Consider the following 25,509-nt stretch of genomic DNA (forward strand, 5'->3'; position numbering starts at 1 on the left):
TCATTGTGGCAGGATATAATAACCCATATTTAATTCCCAGCTCTCTTAACCTTGGTCTCAGCTGGGAGAAATATGAGATGTGACTCCTTCCACTGAATCTGCTTCACTTTTTTTTGTAGCTGAAAGGATGTCCATGACCTGCTGAAATATCAGCACTTTTAAAATTATCAGTTTTGGACCTTTTTGAGTGAAAGAAGCTTTCGAGGGGAGACGATGAGCACGTTCAATTTCAAATGGATGTTTGTATTCCAATGAAAGTACCTCCGGGATAAAAGTTGTTAAGAAATCAATTATATTTGCCCCTTCCAAACCTTCATTTAAACTGAGAATCCTAATATTGTTTCTTCTATTTCTGTTACTCAAATCTTCAAGCTGCTGTGTCAGCTGGGCTACAGATTTATGGTCTGTTTTACACTGTACATTGTTTCAAGTTTCAAGTTTATTTAAAATTTCTTATACCGCCCAATCAGTCTTCTAGGTGGTGTACAAATTTGTAAAAACAAAGGACAAACTTTAGGTAAAATAAAAGTTTGAAGTGACACTACATCACCAAACTATAACTATAAAAACTTTTAAAAACTATTAAAAACACAGACAAATAAGAACTTAGGGTAAAAGGCAAGAACTACATTAGGCAAAGTAAACGATAACAATTAAGGAAAAAACAAGAGGGAGGGCTGCTGTAAGCTCAGTAGTAATTTCACTCAATTGCCCTTAAAAGGACAGTTAGGCCTCAAAGGCATCACGGAAGAGAAATGTCTTTAGCTTCATCTTAAAGTTATTAAGATTTGATTCTTCGTGTAAATAATTTAGAATACTATTCCAAAGAGAGGGGGCAGTGACATGTAGGGGTGTTTCCTTATTTGCACCTGAAGGTTAGGCCTGAACAATTGTCTGCAAGAAATCTTTCCAGCATGAACTTTGCAAGAAGGGAGAAAGAAGAACACATCTTTGCTGTTTCTGCCTGATGCATTCTGGGTATGAACCAGAATGGTATTCTAGTCAAGGACATTCATCTATGTCTTCATAATTAGACTGTGTGATTCTTGTGGGAGGTATACTCCTATCCTGTTCTTATCTGTCTTACGGCGCCTGTATCTCCCAGCCTGTATGAGACCTTACACAGAAAGGCTATTCATCTAAGTTCTGTTTCTGGATTGGTCCGAGGAAGTCATCTGACGTGGTCCAAGTGAAAGGTTGCTAATGATAATTAGTCTGTGTCGGGATGCGAGGAAGATCACATCTTACCACAGGTGTCCTGCACGCATCGCTTTCTTAATAATTAGACCTGAACAGTTACCTTGTGTGACTCTCTGCCTGAGAGAGAGTGAATCGGACCTTAAACAACTCTGAATTCCATCACTTCAAGGAAACTTGGCTGCTAATAAATTATAGCTGTACCAGTGGCTGACGAACACTCGTTCCTGTAACCAAAGGATTTTCTACGTCTACTAAGCTGAAAAGAATCGTTTTCCATTTCACCTAATTTTGTGCTGAGGCCTTACTGAATGGTGAGAATAAGGAATTTATTATCTTATCAGCTGGGGTTAGATAAGTGCATCCGATTGTGATATAGGATAAGGTTTGTAAAGCTACCTTGGTGATAACTGTAATCAATTGCTGCTAATCAGGGATTATTATTATTATAAGGAATTGTTTAGTGTGTGTAAGAATTAATTTACTTAGTTATCTAACAAGTGTATTGTGATAATTATGTACTGAGTTTCATTTATGTAATCAGATATTTTGTGAACAATATTTAGATATTGCAGCTGGCTTGTGAATTATATTTTTCTATTTTCATAATAAAAGTATTTCTCATTAGCCTGGGTCTTGTGTCGTGTAAATAGGCAAGAAAGCTGAACCTGGCAGAGTTTATGGTTTTCCCTAGACAAAACTAACAGACACGTAACTTGTTTATGTAACTGATTAGTGTACCATAAATCTTGCTACAGACAGAGAAGATGGTAGATCTCATTGTGTATATAAACTTCAGTGACGGTATAGAGAAAAGATTATTAGCTGTTGATCTTAGGGACCTAGAAGGAATATAAGGGGTAAAAAGATTATTTATAAATTCCGGTTGATTGTTTTGTCTAGTCTTAAATGTTAACAGAATAATTTTTTAAGTGATTCTGTGTTCCACTGGCAACCAGTGAACTTCTTGCAACAAGGGGGTGACATGGTCAGATTTCTTTGCATTGAATATGATTTTTACAGTGGTGTTTTGTATTATCTGAAGTTTTCGTATTTCTTTTTTGGTTATACCTTTATAAAGGGTATTACAATAGTCAATGCACGAAATCACGAGAGAGTGAATCAAAATATTAAAAGATGCGGCATCTAATAGTTTTGATAATGATCTGATCATACGTAGCCTATAAAAACAATGTTGGACCACTGTACTGATATGAAGATGATAATTAAATTTATTATCAAAAGTTACTCCAAGTAATTTAAGTGCAGGTATGGTTTTAATAGGTTGAGATTTCAATGTAAGAGGAGATTGCAAAGAAAGTCCTTCCTTATTGGGAAAAAGCATTACTTTGGATTTTTCAATGTTCAACGAAAGCATATGTATGTCCAACCAAAAGTTAATCTTTTCCAATTTTTGGTTTATAAACTTTACTTCTAAAGGATTATTTATCGGGTGTATTAATTGGACATCATCTGCATAGGCAAACATTGTAAGCCCAATAGATTGCCCTAATGTTAAAAGGGGGGCCAGAAAAACATTGAAAAGTAAGGGAGATAAAATAGAACCCTGAGGAATCCCATAATCAGTTGTAAATGAGTCAGACGATGTAGAATTAAACACTACCTTGGAAGAACGATCTGTAAAAAAAGATGAAAACCAGTCCAAGACCTGGTCTTTAATACCAATTTCACTCAGACGAGACAGAAGAAGCTTATGATCTATCCCTAACCCTAATGTATTTTCAACCCCTGACACCCGGGTTTCTAACTGCTCTATACGGGCAGTGCAGCTGGACATTTGCTGTGTCATGTTAGAAAGTTCCTCTTTAACTCCACTAAGCTGAAATGTTGTCTCCTTTAACAGTTCTTTTATCACTGTCAGATCAGAGCAAACCAGCACAATCAATTCAGCAGAGTCCTTAGGTAAGGGAACTTTAGATGGGGTAGGAGGATCATGTTTCAAACATTTAACTGAACCTGAAGTTGTAGCTGCAGCTGTTTCTTCTAGAGCCTGCTTACTTGAAGACATATTTAGTTCAATTCAGGATCAATTCCCTATTTTCCCAACCTGAATAAACTTAATAAAATCAGTTTTGAGCTAGACAGAAGTTGAATAAAATGCTGGGAGAGGGAGAGCAACTGAATCACACAGCCTGAATAAATTCCTGTAAATCGTTCTGAGCTCACCTAGGAGAACGGTACAGCAGTGGCGTACCTAGCATATGTGACACCCGGGGCCCATCATTTTTTGACACACACACCCCCATCTATATGAAAAATATGATTTTTAGTAACAATCCACATATCGCACAACAAAAGTGTACCTTGGAAAAGGCAGCATCTTAAACACTGCAGTGAGCACTAGAACATCAACACATACATTGTAAAACTAAACAAGCCAGATCCCACACAGTCATTTGATCCTCCAGTCAATGCCAACGAAAACTATGTTCTTTTCATACACACAGAACAGAGATACACCCTCGCCCAATATGGAATAATCACAAACTAAAAATAGAAATATGAAGACAAAAGTTAAATTGAACTGCTAAGAAACCAGACTCTGCATACAATGTAACACCACAAAAACAGTAACACATGTCCTCTAATACTGTGCAAAATATAAAGACAGTAGATGTAAATTTAAAAAAACTGATACATAACAATCACCACTATAAAAATTAACAAATAAAAATAAAACAAATAATGAGAAATAAGAAAATGCCATTTTATTGGACTAATCCCCATAAACACGGTCCCCATCCCCACAAACCACTGATTCCATCCACACAAGCCTTGAATTGTTTTATATTGAACTTTTATATTAAAGTATAAAAAGAAACAATATTCTGTACAATTGTCAGTTTATAAATCAGCGTTTTCTCCCCACTCTCTCTTCCCCATTTCCCTTCAGCGTCCTCAGCCCACTCTCTCTCCACTTTCCTTCAGTGCATGCACATAAAAACAAGCAAGTAATTTTATATCATTTTCATTCTATTCATTTATAGAAATTAAAGTCTAAATAATGCCAGTAACATAACAAAACATGATTTTACAAAAATAATTCCCTGCAAAGTCAAGCCTGCAAGGATTACTAGATGTCTTTCAGCAGCTCCCCTCCCTCCCTCCCCCATATCTTTGTGGCCAAGTCAAAATGATCTACCAACAATAAAATTTTAAAAACACACAGCACACTGTACGCAGAGAAAATGTTAATTATCATTTATAATCCTCGGGTTTTCAAAGAGGTCAAGGCAGATGACTTTATGCAATGTCACCTCAGTAACAACTATACAAAAGTAGACAAATATACCCCCTCCCTTTTTACTAAACCTAGATAGTGTTTTTTAGCGCAGGGAGCTGCGCTGAATGCCTCATGCTGCTCTCAACGCTCATAGGCTCCCTGCACTAAAAAAAACGCTATTGCAGTTTAGTAAAAGAGGACCATAGTGCAAAATATAGACAGCATATATAAATTCTAAAAACAGACACATTTTGATCACTAAATTGAAAATAAAATCATTTTTCCTATCTTTGGTAATTTCATCAGTCTCTGGTTGCACTTTATTCTTCTGACTGTGCATCCAATATTTCTTCCCTTCTTTCAACCTCCTGTATGCTTCCTCTCCTCCAGACCTCATTCCCTCCCCCAACTTTTTCTTTGTTTCATCCTGCCCCCTTCTTTTTTTCTCTCTCCATGCCCCCTTTCTTTCTGTATGTCTGTCTTTCTCTTTTTCTCCATGCCCCATTTCTTTCTTTCACCCTGCCCCCTTCTTTCTTTCTCTCTCCATGCTCCCTCTTTCTCTATGTCTGTCCTTCTCTCTCTCTGTGCCCCATTTCTTTCTTTCACCCTGCCTCCTTCTTTCTTTCTCTCTCCATGCCTCCTTTCTTTCTCTATGTCTGTCTTTCTCTCTCTCCATGCCCCATTTCTTTCTTTTACCCTGCCCCCTTCTTTCTTTCACTCTCCATGCCCCCTTTCTTTCTCTATGTCTGTCTTTCTCTCTCACCGTGCCCCATTTCTTTCTTTCTTTCTTTCACCGCCTCCTTCTTTCTTTCTCTCTCCATGCCCCCTTTCTTTCTGTATGTCTGTCTTTCTCTATCTCCCTCCCTCTCCGTGCCCCATTTTTTTCTTTCTTTCTTTGTTTCATCCTGCCCACTTTCTTTCTTTCTTTCTCCCTGCCCTCCCCATGCCACCACCATTGGGAAACATGCTGCTGCCACCGCTGCCGGGGAAAGGCTGCCACTGCCGCCATCGGGAACAGGCCGGTGCCGAGTTCTCCCTCCCTGCTTTTCTTCCCCGTGGGGCCGACCAACTCTCCCGGCTGACTTCAATTCTAACGTCGGAGAGACATTCCGGGCCAGCCAGGCAGCGATTGGTTGGCCCAGAATGTCCTCTCCGACGTCAGAAGTGACGTCGGGTGGCGAGAGTTGGTCGGCCCCGCGGGGAAGAAAAGCAGGGAGGGAGAACTCGGCGCCCCCTTGTGGCGGCAGTGCCAGCCTATTCCCCGGTGGGTGGCCAGTTGTGCACCCCCTTGGGGCGTGCATCCGGGGCGGACCTTCCTTCCCCCCTTGGTATGCCACTGCGGTACAGAAAATTGAATAAATAAATCCTGTATAAGCTTCAGCAGGGGCACACAGTACCATGGTATTTACATACTAAGAAAAATAATTTTCAGATTTGGCCGCCCCAGAAAAATCTAATCATTACAGAAAGAGCAGCATTCCTTGCAAACTGTTGCTATACGATCAGTAGCTTAGTAAACACAAGTGAAGTGGTTGGGTGCAGCTCATCGAAACCGATCCTCACCTTTCGCTTTCAAGACAGGGGAGGAGGAGGTGCTATGCGTCAGCTATCTGGGTCGGAGCCGGGGTTAGTGCGAGATAGGGACAGGGAAGAGGAGCCAGGGAACAGTGGCAGCACTCGTAAGCAGCCGCCTCGTTTCACGCTGCGAGGAGCGACTGGGGAGCCCACAATATGCGATCTCAGAGCCATGCTCACCCCCGCGCCTGTGGAGCAAGGGGCAACCGTGGCCGGGGCTCTGGTGCTGCTTCTTCATCTCTTCACCCCTCCAGCAGAGTCAGGTATTGCGGCAGGGTTGCTTGCCTATGAGATGCTGCTGCCGTTTGCCAAACACCTATATGGATTGGGATGAACTGAAGAGGGGGGGGGGGGGGACGTGCAGTGCCCGTTCTGTAGGATGTGTTCTGTTATGTTCCACGTGACAGGGTGAGCTTCAGGGATTAGTTTATGCAGTTGATAGATTATGTAAGAAAAGATCTGGCGGTGCAGCCGTGCAGTGTAGAAACAGTGCGATTGCACCTGTTGTAGTAGATACCCAGGCAGATGTAAAGAGCACGAGCACAATTGTCCAAGTTTCAAAAAATACAAGGCAAGGGTTATTACGTTACAGCACAACATTCATGTTGCAATCAAGGTTGGTTGTTAAGAAACTTCACTGTCAGAATGCCAGTGCCCTTTATAGCTTTACTAAAAAAAATTAAGGAGTATTGGCTGACATTACTTGTGTTAATTATATGATCTTGAAAATATCTCCACAAGTTTCATTAAAAAGCTCATTAAAAAAAAAAAAATTTTTAATGTGAAAAAAATATAAAGTGCTTAAGAAAGTGCCTTAAAGTGCTTCAATGTGCTTATAAAGTGTTCAGTCACCAACCAAAAAAGTGCAAAAGTACCTTGAGGCTCCTTTTTATGAAGGTACGCTTAGTGTGCGCTATAGCGCGCGCTAGCCGAAAATCTACCGCCTGCTCAAAAGGAGGCGGTAGCGGCTAGCGCTCGCGGCAGTGTAGCGTGTGCTATTCCGCGCGTTAAAGCCCTAACGTGCCTTCGTAAAAGGAGTCCTTATCTTTGATGGGTGCGTTTGTAGCTATGGTTTGCGGGTGCTAAAGTTCATCAAACAAACCTGCAATATTCAAAGCCCTTTCAGCAGACTAAATAACATTTTACGTGCTAAAATGGCCTCTTTGGAAGCTGCTCGGCGTCACATATTAAATGTGGACAATTTTACCTGTGTAGTTTGTACACGTTAGATCAGGAAACAGGCATAGTTTGGGATTTTTTTTTTGTCCAGAGAAAGTGTATGAAGCAAAAGGCAGGCTTAAGTATTTATCTTTAGTTAGTTTTCCTTTCACTATTATTCCCAGTCAATAAGAACATAAGAAGTTGCCTCCACTGGGTCAAACCAGAGGTCCATCGCGCCCAGCGGTCCACTCCCGCAGTGGCCCATCAGGTCTGTGACCTGTGAAGTGGTCCCTGACTATTCCTATAACCTATCATACTATCTGTATAGTTTTGTTTTGTTTATTGACACACATATCCAGTGGTTAGAACAGTGTGTCTCAAACTGAGTGCCATGGCTCAGTGGGGTGGCCACAAGAGATTCCAGAATTTTACTTTATTTGTAAAAATTCCCTTCATAAGTATACACTAGAATAGATGACGCAATATTATGAGCATCTATGGGAGGGTTAAAATGTTCATTTAGATATACTTGTTAGTGTAAAGTGCTTTTATTGTATTATTTTATAAATGTTTATTTGTTAATGCACTATGATTGTTTTTAAAATGAATAAAGTTTATTTTTTTTAAAAAAAGGATACAACCGCCCAGACAAACATCATTCTTTGACATGATTGATCCTTGAAAACTAATGGCAAGTAATTTTATTTTAATTTTATATGCAGTAGTTATCCTAACCCGAGGAACAAGCAATCAAGGCTATGTTACCATTTGGATCTTCATATCTTTGCAAAATTGGATTTTCAGCTCTGACAGAAATTAAATTTTAAAAAAAGAGAACGACTGCAGATGATGGATGATGAAATGCATAGTTGCTTGTCACTATCGAGCTGCTTTTTGAGCTAATATGCACTCATTTTCAAAGGGAGGAAAGCTAAAAGGGCAAAATTGATTGATTGATTGATTTAAAAAAATTCTATACCATCTAAAACCAAAACGGTTTACAAGATATTACAAACATAGGTTTGTAAAACAAAATAAAAAAAGACACAAACAGAAGTAAACAAATCCTCTGAGATTCAGCAATAGGAAAGGTCAATGCCAAAAAGGCTTATACAAACAGTTATTGACAGGTTCCCAAAAATTAATCAGGGAGGAATCAATGTTTAAAAAAGGCATTTACAAACAATTGTGTTTTAAGTAATTTCCTAAATGTGCCTTTTTCACCACATTTCCGTATTTGCCCCACAAGTGAGTTCCACAGGTCATTGCGCTGGTTTCAATATATTTTGGATTAACATTTGCCTTTAATAGGGCTGAATTCTCAAAGCGCAATGTTCTTTTCTGTATATAGTTAGTCATCTTACACTTGAATAGTTCAGGTATAGTACCATACAGGAATTGATGACAGATCATCACTTTGTACTGAACTCTGAATGCAACTGACAGCCAGTGTAATTGTTGGAGATAGGGTGTAATGTGAACATATTTTGACGTTCTCGTTATCAGTCTGGCCGCTGCATTTTGTACAACTTGCAGTGCCCTGCACCTCGTCTTGGTTATTCCAAGGTACAAGGCATTGCAATAATCAAGCCTCGACAATACCATTGCCTGTACAACAGTACAGAAATCAAAAGGTGACATCGGATTCACTCGATGCAATAAATGTATCTTTGCAAAACATGCTTGTACTGTCTTAACAACTTGACAGTTGATTGTAAGACCTAAATCAGGTCCTACACCTAAGATAGTCATTGACTCTCACTAGAAGTACTTCATCTATTACCCTTAATTCCTTTGGCCACTTATCTTGATCCAATATCTTGGAGATAGGTATAGTGAGGGAATGGAGCAAGAGTGAAGAGGAGAAAGAAATGGACAGCAGATACTGGAAACGCAATGCCGTCTCCCTTGCGATCGGAAAACTAACTCAACAAATTCAAAACCAAACTAAAAACCTTTTTATTTCAGGACGCATACCAAAATTCTGGATAAGATCCTTTTTCTTCCATCTTTAATTGTTAAAAAGAACCGCTTTGAAGAAGTGACCCCCCTCCCCTCCCCTATTCGTTCTCTCCCTTCCCCTTCCTACCTCCCTTTTATTTTCATTTTGACTTTGAATCTTCCCCTCCCCCAGTTCCTATTGTATCAACTTTTCCGTATCTTTGTCTTTGTCTGGTTTTTATGTTACCCTATTTTACTTTTTTTTTAAATTCTAATTTTAAACCGTCTAGATATTTGTTAGATGGTCGGTATATCAAACTGTAAATAAACTTGGAAACTTGGAAAGAGAATTAGTAGAAGATAGACAAAAGCAGAAAGAGAAGCTGGGACCAAGATGATGGAAAAACAAAAAGTCCAGACAAGGTAGAAAAAAGTTTTATTTTGAATTTATTAACTAGAATATGTTGGCTTTGGGACATGTGCACCACAAATATACTTGTATTCTATTCAGTAGCATAGCCACACAACTATTTTTTTTTGGGGGGGGAGAGGAAATGGAGCCCCAAATGGGTAGATGGGCACCAAATTTTCTCCCCATATGAATGCAAAATATAAATACTTGAACTAGTGGGGATCCCCAAGCCCTGTCAACTAAAGATCTTCTCCAACCTGGCAACCTCCAGTCTAGAAAATCTCCAAGCTTTGCAGCTAGTGGCCGTATCCTCAAACTGCCACTGCTTGCATGCATGCATGAAAGCCAAGGGGGTGGGGAGACAGCAGCAGCTCAGAAATACTGTTGCAAGCTACAGAACTTGGAAAGTTCTGGTCTCTGGACCTGAGGAGCTAGTCATCAGCTGGTGAGGCTTGGGGATTCCCACCAGCTACAGCAAGGGAAATGTTCATTTTGTGGAAGCCTAAGCTCAAAATTAGGGACCCAGCCCCCTTTCATGGTTATGCCACCAAGTGTGTTTAGTACAAAATGAACCAGAACCGGACCAGGTCCGTTTCAGTACTTGCTAAGTTTGTCTTGGGGGTTTCCAGTTCAGTTTTGGTATTCGTATTTCTATTTTTAATTTGTGATCCATTGTTCTGTATTTGGTGAAGGTCTGTCTGTGTGTTGTGTGTGCAAAGAAGTAATTTTAAATTGTTTTATACATATATGGTAGTAATGGTGGGTGGGTAAATTGGGAGAGAGGACCCCTCCTTAATTTCTGCCCTGGGCCCCAGCATGTCTAAAACCGGCCCTGTCTGGGCCCCACAGCTCCAGGGGTCCTCACAGTCCGGGCATTTCTTCCCCTGGTTGACCTATCTCCCTCCCTACCCCTCACCTTCGCGGTCACCTTTCCATTTCAAAATCTATATTTTCTTTTTCAGATGGGCCCCGGCATCAACAGCAACCATTCTCTTAAAAGCAGCTACTCAGCCCAAAGCTTCCCCTCTTACGCAGTTTCCTGTTTCTGCCTGGGCGGCTTGCATCAAAGGGAAAGTTTTAGGCCAAGCAGCCACTTGCAAGAGAACAGTTGCTGTTGATGCCAGGGCCCATCTGAAAGAGAAAACATTGATTTTGAAATGGAAGGTGACTGCGAAGCTGAGGGGAAGAGAGGGAGATGGGCCAACTAGGGGAAGAGGTTAAGTGGTGCTTGAGGCTTGTTATCTTGAGCCCTCAGGAGCATGTAGGAAAGCAACAGCAGCAGTGAGGAGGTGAGGGGGCAGGATAACTCAATGGAATTAGGGTGGTGGAGAGAGAGAGAGAGAGAGAGAAGGGGGCCAGATATTCAATAGAATTGGGATAGAGGAAGAGAGAGAGAAGCGGGCAGATGATGGAAGTGGGGTGAAGGGAGAGAGATCAGGGAGCAGATGTTGAATGGAAGTGGAGAAAGAGAACACATTATGGATGGAAGGAGGGGATAAAGAAAAATGATATATGCTGGATGGGGGGAATAGGATAGAGTTAGTGAGATGCTGGGGGGTGAAGGGAAGGGGTGGGAAGCTGTGGGTAGAAACAGTGAAAAGAGGGCAACAGAACAAGAGAATATGGACAAGAGTAGGAGAGGCATGATGACCATGCCTCAGATGAGATGCCCACAGACAGATTGAGAATGGTTGCATGAAAGGAAGAAAATATTGAAGTTTTAGAACTGAGAAGAAGTTAGAAGACAAAAAGGAAGGTGAGGTGATGCATTCAAAAAGTGGGTGACATGGTCCTGAGGAGTTCAGTGATTTGGGATGGAGAAAGAGATTGGGAAAAGTCAACATCGAGGAGGAGGTGTACAGGAGCTATTGAGTTGGAAGAGAGGGAAGGGAAAAGAGTAGGTACCTGGTCAGAGGCCTTGACTGGATTGGGGTGGACTAGGGGATAACTCAGAGAATGCTGGGAGAAATATACAGATGACTCCCAGACCTTCATAGCACTCAGAAGGCAGGTGGTGGAAGCCTAAGATACCTGGGAGTCACCCCAGAAAACACTGGGAGGAATATGCAGGTGGTTGCAAGTCCTTCAGCAGTCAATAAGATTCACCTAGCTATGGAAGAATTTCACTTAGGCCTAAACTTATGAAAAATTACTATGCTAGACTGGAATTAAATTATTTGACAGTGCAGAACCCTCCTTACCTACATCCATAGGGTCCCAAAAGGCAGGGAAGTCTAAGTAGCACCAAGTCCTGACAAACATTGGCTGATTGATGACTGACTGCAGTTGATTGGTAGGCCACTGAATGCTCCCTTCTCTGATTTACAGATGAGGTTGCAAATATGCCAGTATAACAAGATTTCACCCCTCTGAATGCTGACACGGTGATGTGCCTGCAGCTGAACCTATTTGAGCCCTGCTTTGGAAACTGCTGCTGACATCATGATGGGCTGGAGCCAGCAAAATGAATCAGAGGGCATGCTCTGCCCCAGTTGTTAATGTGATTCATGCTGCTGTCAAAAAATAGTTGAGAAATAAAGAATGAAAGGAGAGGCAGTGAACTGGGTGACCTTTAGTATCCTGGGATATATATCATCCAGTCCAGGTGATTTATCACTTTTTAACTTGTCGATTTGTCTTAGTACATCTTCCAGATTTACCAAGAATTATTTCATTTCCTCCACATCATCACCCTTGAAAACCATTTCCGGTTCAGGTAGATCTCTTACATCTTCTTCCATAAAGATTTAAGCAAAGAATTCATTCAGTCTCTCCGCTATGGCCTTATCCTCCCTGAGTGCCCCTTTTGCTCTTTAGTAGTATCATAGGTGGCTATTCAATAACCGGAATCACATATAACAACTTCAACTATGTTAAACTTCCAGTCTTCTTTATACTAAAGTTTTCCTTACCAAACCTTAATACAATCAAGAATGGTAAAGATCTACAGAAGGTCAAACTACCCAAGTGGTTCACGTGAAACGAATCACTGAACCCGATCTTCATAGGATCAATTGTACATTATTTTTAGTTAATTTATACTTTCTAAAAAAGCTCTCAATACTAAAGAACAAAAATGGATATATTTTTTAAATACCTTGTCACCTAATGGTCTGAATGAAGAGATTGACTGGATCTTTAGTTTGAATATTATTAGATCTGCCCATGGATGAATAATTATTTAAAATCGATGAATAGTCATTCTAAATCACTTAACATCATTTAAAATAGTTTATAACGTAATGTAAACTGGTTTCCCCCTGTCTTCTTTGGAGGGAACCCACTCCAATCAGGTTGTTAGTCTCAGTTTAGGAGTTCGGGTTATAACTGGAACTGACAACAGACGCTCTCAAAAGCATGTCTATCTATGGAAAGGAGCGGTTTCTTCAAAGCATGATAGTAAGTTTAAGTTTTCTTAGTAAGAATAAAAGATGACTTTACTATTAAACTAATAGTTTTTAATAAATTGATAGATATCCGGATTAGCAGAGCAAAACAAGAGAACAATATTTGGAAATTCTCTTTGGGTAACACTATTTATCTATTTGTGTGTCTTTTAGATTCAATTCGGGAGCCTCAACCCTGAGGAAAGTATTTGAAACATGGACATGTATGTGGAGGCGCTCCCCTAAAATTGTTCAGCTAAGTACTTTACTAAAAAAGAATTACTAAAAAGAATTATTAAAAAGAAGTGTTAAAAAGAAGTGTTAAAAAGTATAAATTAACTAAAAATAATGTACAATTGATCCTATGAAGATCAGGTTCAGTGATTCGTTTCACTTGGGTAGTTTGACCCTTTTGCTCCTTAAGCATCCCATCTGTAAATCTGGAAAGAAGTGGGAAGATATTGAATAGATGGGGCTTTGCTTAGACAAACTAAGACTGAACCAACCAGGGAAGGGTCATTGCTGGATTTAGTACTCACAAACAGAGAGAGTAGGTCTAATATCAGGGTTGGTGGTAGTGGTTTGATATGAGTTAAAATAGAGTCCAGTAACACCAAACAAAAAGTCCTGTAATTCAAACACGCAGACTTAAGGGTGGGAGGAGATAAGGGAAGCAGAAGGACAGTGAGCTAAACTGAAAAGAGATTATACAGATTGAAACTGATCTTTATGCAAATAAGTAAAAGCTAGAGAAAAAGGAAATCTATATGGTTCTCCACAGAAGTGGCTGCAAAATAATAATACAGAAAAAAGGTATTATTCACAAAAATTACAGGAGTTCATAAAAAGAGGAACACACAAAAAAAGAGAACTGCATAAAGTTGAGAGAGATGAAGAAAGAAATCCGGATAGCAAAAGCACAGAAAGAAGAAACAATGTCAAAAGATGTAAAGCACGATGACAAGACTTTTGCATGTGTACAGGTGAAAGGAGGAATGCCAGGGGTGGAATTACAAGTTTCAAAGATACTGAGGGTCAATGTGTAGAAAGACATGAGAAAAAGGGAAAGGGAGTGGGATTTTGTATACCACTTTTCTGTGGTTACAAAGTGGTTTACATATTATATACAGGTACTTATTTTGTACCTGAGGCAATGAAAGGTGAAGTGACATGCCCAGAGTCACAAGGAGCTGTAGTGGAAATTGAACCTAGTTCCCCTAGTTCTCAGGCAACTACACTAACCATCTGGCATAATTGTTCAAAAATTACTTCTGTTTGGTATTCATGGAAAAAAAACCTGGCAAAGGCCCATGGATGTTGACAAAGATACATTTGGGAATGAAGAGAAGGGGAGAGATGGGAAACGGAAGGGGAGGACAGAGATGGAAGATGGATGGTGAACACGGAGAAAGAAGAAAATGTCAAATGGGTAGGAGACCCTGGCAAGCGAATTAACAGAAGACAAACAGAAACCAGAGTCTGGGACCAACATGATTTGAATAATTTCCGGACAACAAAAGGTAGAAAAATAGTTTTATTTTCTGTTTTCTGATTACAATATGTCAGATTTGAAATGTGTATCCTGCCAGAGCTGGTGTTAGACAGCAAATGAGAGCTAGGACCTAACAGAGTCTTTTTTGTATGTTTATTTTGTTTACACCACAGCGCCAGCATGATTAGGAGAGGGCAAAGGGGATGGGGTGGGTGAAGAGACTACAAAATTAACTTGCCAGGACGTTAAAAAAAAAAAAAAATACCCATATGGGCAGGAAAATTGAATTGAATCGAAAAATCAATTCAGTAGGCTGAATCGAATCGAAAAAATTTTCCCTGAATCGGGCAGCACTAATAAGCACCAAGAATCTTCTGAGTTACATACGTTTTTAAAGCAGTTCTTAAATCAGATTTGTAACTTGTTCTTAACCCAGGGACTGCCTGTAATTTCAAGTTTATTTAAAATTTCTTATACCGCTTAATCAGACTTCTAGGCGGTGTACAAAAGTAATAAAAGATAATACACAGAACAGATACAGTAAAACCAGATTATAAAATTAACAGTGCAGGACAATACTAGGGTTTGTTAGTACAATAAATAACTTAATATACAGACATATGCCAAACATGGGAGATGGGCAAGAACTACAATCTTTGGAGAAAAGAGTACAAAAAAGGGAAAAACAATAGGTAGGGGGAAAACCGGAAGAGAATTGTGTAGTCCTTAGAAGGACAGTTGTTAGTTTTGATTTGAATTGGCTTAATGCAAACTCTACACGTAAGTAATTAGGCACTTCTTAGTATTAAATGCATCCAAAAAGGAAATCATTAAATGGCAGCAGGAAGCTCAAAAAAGCCAATAAAAGCCCTTCCTCAAATTAAGGAGGACCAGTCTAATTCAGCATTGAGTCCATTAGGGCAAACAGTGTGCAGAAAGAAAATCTTGAGCTGTTCCGTGTCATTGAACAACGAGTAGATCTCACTCCCCTCTCTCTTCCCAATTCAATGTTTTTGATGACTCTCCAGTGTAGATCTTGCACTGTGTGATGATGGTGCACCCAGTGGTTAACAAGGGGGGGGGGGGCAGTTGACACCTGACATGTGATCCTGGATCTATGTTTGTTCATCCGTAACTTAATGAGTCCGGATGAATGACCAAACAAATGAATTAGCATGTGAAGGCCATAACGATTCAGGTGAATCGTGGGCAAGGGGCTCATGTGAAACTAGTCACCACCAAGGTTTCTGAAGATTTATTAAAGATGAGAAGGTGTCGATGTGCTGTTTATAAATCTATTTTTTGAGTGCTGAGTATATTGGATTTAATTGCGCCCGCCATAAGACTGTGGACTCGATCAATTAAATCTATTTAGTTCTAGGTACTAGCTGTCCCTATCTTGTGACAGATGCCATATCACACTTTAGTACAGAGGTCAAGAGCTGAATTCTTATCTAGCTTGTAATTTATTTGCATCCTCAACTGTATTCACCTGTTCGCTATTAAAATATTATTTATAGTATTATTTATTGTATTGAAAAGAGTTAGTATATAGTATGGCTCCATCAGAGATGGAAAAAAGTGGGTGTAGATGACAAATTCCCAGAGGAGTCAGGACTGGATTGGAAGAAGGGACCAAATCCTTAAAGACAGGACTAGTCGATCAAGTCACTAGGGAGCCTTTATCATCCCCAGCACCGCCACTACTATCCGATCCTTTTCTCATATGTGCAATGTGTCACACACATGAGCATTGTCTGTCAGGTGTGTCACAAATGAAAAAAAAAAGTTGAGACCCATAGCAGAGACAGCAGTGGCCTTTTCCAAGCTAGTAAATCCTAAAATTGTGCCTTCTGCCTCTTCCGCCATCCTTGGCTATCTCGCAACCCATCCGGATTTTTGGTTCAAGGAGTCCTATTACACTTGGAAGCTAAAATTAGTCAAGCGATGCAAAGCAAATCTGTCCTCATAGCATAATTTACATTAAGATTCTTCTCAGTGCCTGAGAATTTTGGCTGGAGCCTAACGTATTTTAAATCTTTTTCCACCCAGGATCGCTTTAATTCTTTATTAGTCACTTTTCCCTCCCTCGTGACTAATATTTTCCTCAGACCAAATTGCTAGCCTCTGTTTGCTATCTGTCTAATTCGTCTGTCATAACTATATAACAAACACATAAAAAAGGAGACACACGGACAGGCACAATGCATTGGAAACCAGAATGTCAGAAGCAGAAAAATATTCCTTTTGAATGCTAAATTCAGTATCTCTTGTAAGCACAGACAGAATACATTCTTTAAATTATCTATTCTGCATTGGTTATGGCAAGTGATCAGTGATAGAGCATCTGTGGTCTAGAAAATTTTTTGATTGTCTAACTCAGAAGTTTTCAACTCAGGGCTCGAGACACACCAAGCCAGACTAATTTTCAAGATATCCACTTGTAAAATACTCGCTGTGTAGGATACGCACATATATGCGAGCCCAAGACCTAGTGTCGAAGGGCGTTAGGTAATACGGGGCTGGTGAGCCTCCGTGTTAGGGATCGGCGGGGCGGTCGGGGGGCGGTCGAGTCGGCGTCGTGGCTGATTGGCCTGCAAAAGGCTAAAAAGCCGAATTTAAATTCCATTGGTGGGCCTGGGCGTGCACGGGGGAGCCGAAGGGATAAAAGGGGAGGGCTTGGAGGACCGTAACTGTTCGGGTCCTCCAACGCGGTTTTTTCCCTCCCACCCTCCCTTTGTTTTGCTTGGTTTTAGGGAGAAGCTCGGGGCGGATCCCCGAGCTACTCGGTCATTGGGGCTCATCGGGTGATGAGCGGTGGGCCGGCGGGGTGCCGTGCCTGGTGGGTCAGGTGACCCGAGAAAATGGGGCATGAGGGACATGCCACCCCTCAGACCCTTGTTGAAGTGGCAGGGTCGAGGGCACGGAACACTTTGTTTTGGGTAGCTCGGGGGGAGCTCTTGGATTTATATTAATTGTTGTGTTAATATATGTAAATAAGTTGTTTTTGTATCAATAAACTGAGCTGCGGCTAATTACCCAAAAATAGAGTTGTTGTGTCTTATTGAATAGTTTGGATGGGTACCTTTAGTAGGTTGTTCTATGGGGAAAAGGAACTAAGGAGCTCATCCAGATCCAGTTATTATTACAGAACAGCGCGTAGGCTGAGTTTTGGCATATACACATATGTCACTGTTCTAATGAATTGGGGAGCCCCTCTATTAAGCACTTAGGGCCTGATTCTCTATTGCGTGTGCCAAAGTTAGGCAGGAGTAGGCGCTGTACCGCCACCTAACTAGCCAATAGCAGAACACGTTTTTTTTAATTTTTGCCCATTTGCAATGTTCATTTGGATTAGCAAAATCACAATCTTTTAAATGGTTGCAGTTAAAGTAAGTGATCCAGAAGGGAATTACTCAATGGAGATCATTAATGGATCAACACACCTTGTCATTCTTATGCTTCCAGGTGGATTTCTTAGGGCACCATGCCTCAACATGGTACAAAGTAAAGCCCAAATCTGATTTGTGTGACATTTGGAGTTTAGAGATAAAGTACAATATCTCAACAGCAAAATGGCCCATTTTATAGAAACGCAGATTGCAATGCACTGCCTCAGCGTGTATTTGACAGTCTTTGTATTTTTTATTTTGCCGAATTCCTTTGGACCCCTGTGAGATTGCATAAAATTGACAAAACACGATCTAACAGATGTTGGCATTGAAATTTGGAAATTGTCACCTTAGATCATCTTATATTTTTTTTGTTCTTTGATATTCTCATTTTGGAAGTCAATTTGGAGTAAGATAATATATATTCTTGAGGTACCCATACCGTTATCATATAGAACAATATTGTGTGGTACCTCATTCATGACTACATAGTCACTTAAAAAAACACAGGGATAATCTCCTTCTAATCATGACGGGCGTTGCCTTATAAATGATTATGAGAAATTGGAAGCAATGGGATCGATTAAATGTATCCTTTTGGTGGGAGTCTCTTTGTTTATATTATCATTATGAGAAAATACTAGCAGAGGAAATTGGGGATTCCAAAAAATTTAAAGAAATCTGGGGACCATTGGAGGTTCTATCTCTAATAAGGTTGTTTGTTCCTGTCTGCTTTTGATATTTTAATGTTGTTTCCAGACTTGGGGATAATGGGTGGGACTGGGGGGGAAGAAGGAAGGGGAGAGGTATTCTTACATTTAGGGTTTTATGGTAGAATATAAGTGCTTCTCTGTATTTATTCTTCCATATTTCTTGCACTTTCTGTATGTTGTGCATAAAATTAATTTTATATATATATACTAGTCTTTAAGCCCGTTACATTAACGGGTGCTAGAATAGATTTGTCTGTCTGGCTTTCTTTCTGTCTGTCTCTCTGTCTCTCTCTCTCTGCCCCCCCCCCCCCCCCCCCCCGAGCAAACCAAGATTGCTGCCTGCCCCCCAGTACACCCCTTCCCCTAAAAGCAGCCCCTTTTCCCTCTCCCTGTCCACTTCCCTATATCTTGCAACTAAATGTCACAGAGTCACCAGAGTAATCAACCCAGAGTAATAAATTTATTTAGAGGTTCGCAAGGGGTATCAGACAGCCCTACAAACTGATACAGTTTGAAGGGAAAAGTTCCTCATATACCCCGCGGTTCCTCCTCCTCCGTATTTATGCTTTTTCTAGTGAATTTCTTTTTATTACTTTTTATAATATAATTTTTTCTATTTTTCTACAAACATTGTAACTGCTGGAGCTGATTTAATAAATACTTAGCTTTCAGCCTTGTTACCAATCCCCTGAACGCCAACGCGTTTCGAGTTCTTTGTCAAGGCGACATGGGGAAAGCTACTAAGGATAATCTACTCTGCATACCGCTACTCAGCTTATCAACTGATAAGCTGATCAACTTACGAGGAGTAAGAGGAATTGGTGTGTCCACTTCCCTATATAGCAGTAGCAGTCGGACGCCTCGCAGCACCTGGAAGGACACCCTCCTGCCGTTGTTCTCAACGCTGCACGTGCCGCAAACCGCTGTGCGCCGCAAATGGAACACGGCGGCCTGGGGGCCACATGCAGCTCGCCAGATACTATTTTGAGGCCCTTGGTATGTTTATCATAATCACAAAAGTAAAACAGATTCTTGATCATATGTCTCTTTAGCTATAAATGACAATATTATTATTAAGACTTAGCCAAAAGGAAAGTTTTATAAACTATGAAGAGTTTTATCTCATACAAAATTGTCGTTTCTTTAATAAGACATTGACTGGGTTTTTTTGAGGCCCTCCAAGTACCTACAAATCCAAAATGTGGTCCTTCAAAGGGTTTGAATATGAGACCACTGATATATATAGAACACTTTTTTAAAAAATTAAGTGCACTGTCCTTGCCAGACTTGCACGGTCTGTGTCTGTATATGGCCGTTTGGGGGAGGATGGGCTGGAGAGGGCTTCAATGGCTGGGAGGGTTTAGACGGAGATTTCGGCAGTTGAAACCCAAGCACAGTACCGGGTAGAGCTTTGGATTCTTGCCCAGAATTAGCTAAGAAAAAAAATTTAAATTGAATCAGGTTGGGCAGACTGGATGGACCATTCATCTACTATGTTACTATGTACTAACGCACCTACCTGGGGTGTAAAAAGGCGCATAGTGATGCCTAAGCTTGCATAAGGCAAGCAGAGGTGTAGTTTGCACCATAAGTTGCCTTACGCATGCTTAGGTGTTGCTATGTGCCTCCTAATGCGTGAGGTAGGCATCTGAAATGTAGGCCTGCAAAATGCTGGCTTACATTTCACATGCCTATAGAAAACTATAGGCATGATTCTACTATGGGCGCCTAGTGGTTGATTGACAACTTCACACCTGCACGGTTACAATGTAGGTGCGCTAAGGCATGCTATAGAGAATCAGGTCCTTAGGTTCTGGATTCAGTAAATGGTGCCGAGAAAAACATGCTCTGCTCTGCTCTATAAAGGGTGCTCCAGACTGAACACTCTTTATTGAACAGCACTTAGCGCATATTCCAGTCCACATCCATGGGCGCGAGGACCTACACCAACTGAAACCTGTGGCACATAAGAATAGCCTTACCGGGTCAGACCAATGGTCCATCAAGCCCAGTAGCCCATTCTCATGGTGGCCAATCCAGGTCTCTAGAACCTGGCCAAAACCCAAAAAGTAGCAACATTCCATGCTACCGATCCAGGACAAGCAGTGGCTTCCCCCAAGTTTAAAAAAAAAATATTTTCTTATCTAGCACAATCAGTTTCATGGGAAAAACATCAATTCACACAGTTTTTCCAACTTTAGGTTTTTCTGGACAACCCTAAGGTGATTGATAAAGAAATGTCTCTTGAGAGTCATTTTCATAGCTGGTTCTCCAGAGTATGCCAGATGATGGCATCTTTTGACAATCATGAGGGCCAGGTGTTGAGGAATGAATATGATGGCACCCGCTGTGCTTGCGTTTGAAGTATCATTGTGTGGGTCTGGATTGCACTTGAATTGGCGCATATTTGTACCCACCCCCCTTTCAGGACAGACTGGCTCAAAAGAGTGCTCAAGTCTGTTCCTGAGAAGTATACTGGGGTGTAAGGGTGTCCAGAAAAGGAATGATGGTGTAAAGAGGAGCCGAAGGAGGGGGGCAGAGGCTGGCAGCTCGGGCTGCGCGGTCGGCAAGGGCATTGCCACAGGAGATGAGATCAGTGACACGATGGTGGGCTCAACAGTGCATAACCGTGACACGGAAGGGCAATTTGAAAGCCTCGAGGAGATCAAGAATGAGGGGAGCATGATGGATTAGGCGGCTGGAGGCTGTAACGAAACCTCAATGTTTCCAGATGGCCCTATGGGAATGCAAGGTAAGGAAAGCATATTTGGAGTAAGTGGATATGTTGCAAGACTGAGAGGCAGAGTGGCACAGGGCAGAAGGGAGGGTATACAGCTCAGCTTCTTGGGCAGAAATGCCAGAGGGCAGGAGCCCAAGTCAGAAGTTTTGCAGGCAGCGGATAGCCCGATCCTGGAGTTTGGTCCAGAGAAAAGGGGCTGAGTCCACGCCTTTGGTGGAATCATACAGAGGGCGGGCAATGGTAGAAAAATCAGAAATCCAGATGTGACAGTATCCTGCAATACTGAGGAAGGTGCGCAGAGCCTTGCGGTTATCAGGGACAGGAAGACTACGACGGCCTGGACCTGGGTGTGAGGAAGGGACCGAGTACCCTGGGAGATTTGAAAGCCAAGGTAGGTAGCACGAGGAAGGCATACTTGGAATCAGTGTAAATATGGCCACAGGAAAATTTAAAAGGCAGACCCCCCTATCTAAAAGACTCAAGTAAACTGTCTACTAGCACATAAGAATTGTTCTCAATCCCCATTCTGTATCAGGTTCTTACCCCATAGAGCTGACTTGTAAAAATTAAGTAAAATTCAGCTCTGGGTCCACCCACTAAGCAGGGTAGTCTGACACAAGCACTCTCTAAAGCAGCAGTCCCTTCACAATCATCTGACTGGAAAAAATATTTACTTCCATATAAGGGCGTGTCACAAAAGCATTCCTAAAAATTACATTCGTATACTTAAGCTTACATGATTTATAAAAAGAAATCCAAAACAAAGATTAGAATATACAGTAAAACTTTGGATTGCAAATAACTTGGTTTGCAAGTGTTCTGCAAGACAAGCAAAACATTTTATTAAATTTTAACTTGATATACCAGCAACGTCTTGCAATACAAGTATATACAGTATACAAGCATCACATTATCACAACTGAGCCAATGGTTTCTCTCTCTATGACGCTGCAGGAGTGCAGTGACTGTTCCAAACGAGCAAGGGCTTGCAATACAAGTATGTATATTTTGGTATTATAGTTTTGGGTTGTGGAATAAATCGTCTGAGTTTCCATTATTTCCTATGGGGAAACTCACCTTGATACACGAGTGCCCTGGACTACAAGCATGCTTGTAGAACAAATTATGCTCGCAAACCAAGGTTTTACTGTACTCACAAAAGATAATCCATACACACAACTTTAAACCTTTTTTTTTTTTTTTTACAATCAACATGCGTCTCAGTAGAGACTTATTCCCCCTCCCTTCAGAATTTCACAGAGGAGAGAGAGTTGCTTAAAGATCAAAGAGATCAAATTACAGATGTAGTACTTTTCAGAATTTCCTTAGGTTTAAAAGATACATTCACACACATTGTCATTCATGGGATCCCATCACACCACTTACATAATAAAATCGGCTATTACCCTGAACCAGTTCTGCAAACCCTGATTTACCATGTATTCAATGTACAGAAAAGATGGTCAAGTATAATTAAAAATTGATTAATCACCTAATCAGACATTCAGGGCATTACACAATTCTAAAAATACTTTATAAAACAAACATGGAGAACAAAAATTCATTTTGGACAGACAGAACCCATAAGGAACCCGGGATAAAATACAAAGGATGGGGATTTTGAATGTCATGCACACACAAAAAACCCACACATACATGCAGATAAACGGTCCGTGCAAAAAGCAATCTCTGTACTTTCGTACAATTTTCTTACTTTACAAATACAGCACAATAGAAATATAACCAGTTCTAACCAATTCCCTGACTCCTGAAATGTTCATTGTAACTTCAGATCTACAGATTAGTTCAGTTTCGTTTCCCAAACAGACACAGTTCCTAGAATCCCTCCCCGCTGTTTCAATGATGGATCAAGTCATTTACTAGAGCAATGGAAAAGAAACAGGAAAGGAATGATCAATTCCTCCACTTACCAGTTTGGTGGCCAACCCAGACAGATACCTGCACTTTAACACAGGACTCGATTAAGCAGTTGAGCCGGCCAAAGCTACGAGGTCTACAAATTCCAAGAGGAATTAAGCCAGCTTAGCAGACAGGTCGATTCTCAGACCAGACACAAGTGACCAATTGAGTCACCGGTGGTCAAAAGACCTTCAAGTCTCTGTTTGGGTGCCAAATGAAAGGTCACTTTGGGCAGCCATAAAATTTAGAGACTTGAAGAAAGCACAGATGTTTATTAGCATACATTTGCGACTCCTGAGCTCCAAGCTGGCTTCAGAAGTCCCGAAAACAGGAAGTTACAGAGATATTTATACATTCTTCTGGCTATACAACTGAATTCTAGAAAAATCTTTTCATGTGTTACATTTCTTAACAATCATTGGTGCTAAGCTCACACTAGCAGGTCATTAGCAGGTCACTTATCTAAGCCCTACAGTCTTTCTGTTACATGTCATTTATGCTGAGATAGTCATAAGAAGTTAGAATGTCCAAGCTAACACCCAGTGCAGGCAGGCTAGAACATGAGATAAGTTAAGTCTGCAGCTAAACATAATTCAGCATTTTATTAAAGAGAAAACTTAGTTCAACACTTAGGAAAACCAGTCCCAGACTCCTTCAGTTCAATTAAGCTTTTTAATCAGCACTGATTAAAACATAGGCACCTATCAAGAAAGCGCAATTCTGTAACAAGGCGCCTCTAAAAATTTAGGCGGCCTTCATAAAAATAGGCACTATGCATGTTGGGCATGGGCGTGGCTACATGTTAGGCGCCTTCTTACCAAATCACTGCTCTTAAGCGTGTTTAAGCGCTCTCAAGGGCACCTAACTGTTAGTCATGCCTAGAGCTGGCCTATTTAATGGACGCCTCCAAAATAGGTGTCACTCAGCATGATTCACTAGACACCACCTGATTTTACTTGAATCATGCTTAACAGTGCCTACATCAGCGCCTAACTTTTGGGCGCTTCTTATAGAATTTGCCCTTAAGTGTCACTGGGGCCAATATTCAGACCACAGGAGTTAGCCAGGCATACTCCCACGGTCGGCACTGAGCCTGGATATTCAATGCTGGTCTATTTCTGGTGACTTGCGTTTACTATCTATTTTATTTTTGGCCACTATGAAATGAGCGGGCTAAGTCATCGTTCAGCGCTGGCCTCCTAAGTTTATAGTGGCCAAAGATAGACCAAACATTTAAGTGACCCAATTTGGCCACTAAACCTAGCTGGCCAGTGCTTTAAATTTTGCAGATAGCTGGCCAAGTCATGCGGGCTGATTTGGGGGTGTGGTTTGATTTAGGTGCACTCATTTAGGCCAAGAAAATCCTAGATTAAATGGGAGTGCACCTAAAGTTTCAATGCCTATCAACACCTAAGTTCGTTCAAAAGGAATTGAGCACCGTTTATAGAATCAGAGCCTAAGCACTAATATTCCGTAACCATCTCATACTAAATATTAGCACTTAGGGGGAAATTCTAGAAACGGCATGCTCTACTGGCACCTAAATTAAGTGCCTATAGGCCATTTTTAGTGGCAAAAAACGATACTATGCCTAAATGATACATGTCAGAATCGCGCCTACATAGGCGCTTTAGGCTGTCGAATGCCTCTATGGGCAGGCTAAAGCACCCACGTAGGTGCAATTCATAACAAAGAGAGGAGCTAGAAATGTAGGCGGGAAAAACCCTGGCCTATATTTCCAGTGCCTGTCTGTCACGGAGGCACGATACTCTATATCAGGGGTGTCAAAGTCCCTCCTTGAAGGCCGCAATCCAGTCGGGTTTTCAGGATTTCCTCAATGAATATGCATGAGGTCTATGTGCATGCACTGCTTTCAATGCATATTCATTGGGAAAATCCTGAAAACCCGACTGGATTGCGGCCCTCAAGGAGGGACTTTGAGATCCCTGCTCTATAGGGTACTGTTGCGTGATTGACACGCGATCGGCGCCCACTTTTTATGTAGCTGCCGATATCGGCACCCTATAGAGAATCAGGACTCTTCCATGGCCTGTTAAATAATGTGAATATTAGGCAGATTATATTTACTTTTGGCCTCTCCTCTTTCCCCTAGTAAGTGTGGTGTTTTCAGTCCTGCTGCTTCCATTTATAATCAGCCTTTGAGTATTACAAAAGTCAAAACCAAAACAGAAATAGCTGTGCGTGCTTCTAAAAACTGGATCACCACATTCTTGAGTTATGTGCATGTGGACTTTTATGTTGCTTAATTATGTGCTTCATTCATAGCATTATGATTGATGTGCCAATGTTTGCGTAAGTAAGGCCCTGTGGCTCTG

The 25,509-nt window shown here is 41.0% G+C and overlaps 1 protein-coding gene across 3 annotated transcripts in view; it reads left to right on the forward strand.

Annotated features, from left to right (window-relative positions):
* Positions 1 to 6,028: 6,028 nt before the first annotated feature.
* IL20RA (interleukin 20 receptor subunit alpha) overlaps positions 6,029 to 25,509 on the forward strand; it is a 39,135-nt gene continuing 19,654 nt past the window's right edge. Inside the window, exons 1-2 of one of the 3 annotated variants that reach the window (XM_033935597.1) lie at positions 6,088 to 6,279; positions 13,091 to 13,140. In XM_033935597.1, coding sequence (XP_033791488.1) covers positions 6,173 to 6,279; positions 13,091 to 13,140 — 157 coding nt within the window. In that variant the 5' untranslated portion in view covers positions 6,088 to 6,172. Of the gene's footprint in view, positions 6,280 to 11,973; positions 12,136 to 13,090; positions 13,141 to 25,509 lie in introns of those variants that run through there. The other 2 variants (XM_033935596.1, XM_033935598.1) reach the window with 2 other exon arrangements.

Source organism: Geotrypetes seraphini, chromosome 3, assembly GCF_902459505.1.
Source record: "Geotrypetes seraphini chromosome 3, aGeoSer1.1, whole genome shotgun sequence".
Taxonomy (NCBI): domain Eukaryota; kingdom Metazoa; phylum Chordata; class Amphibia; order Gymnophiona; family Dermophiidae; genus Geotrypetes; species Geotrypetes seraphini.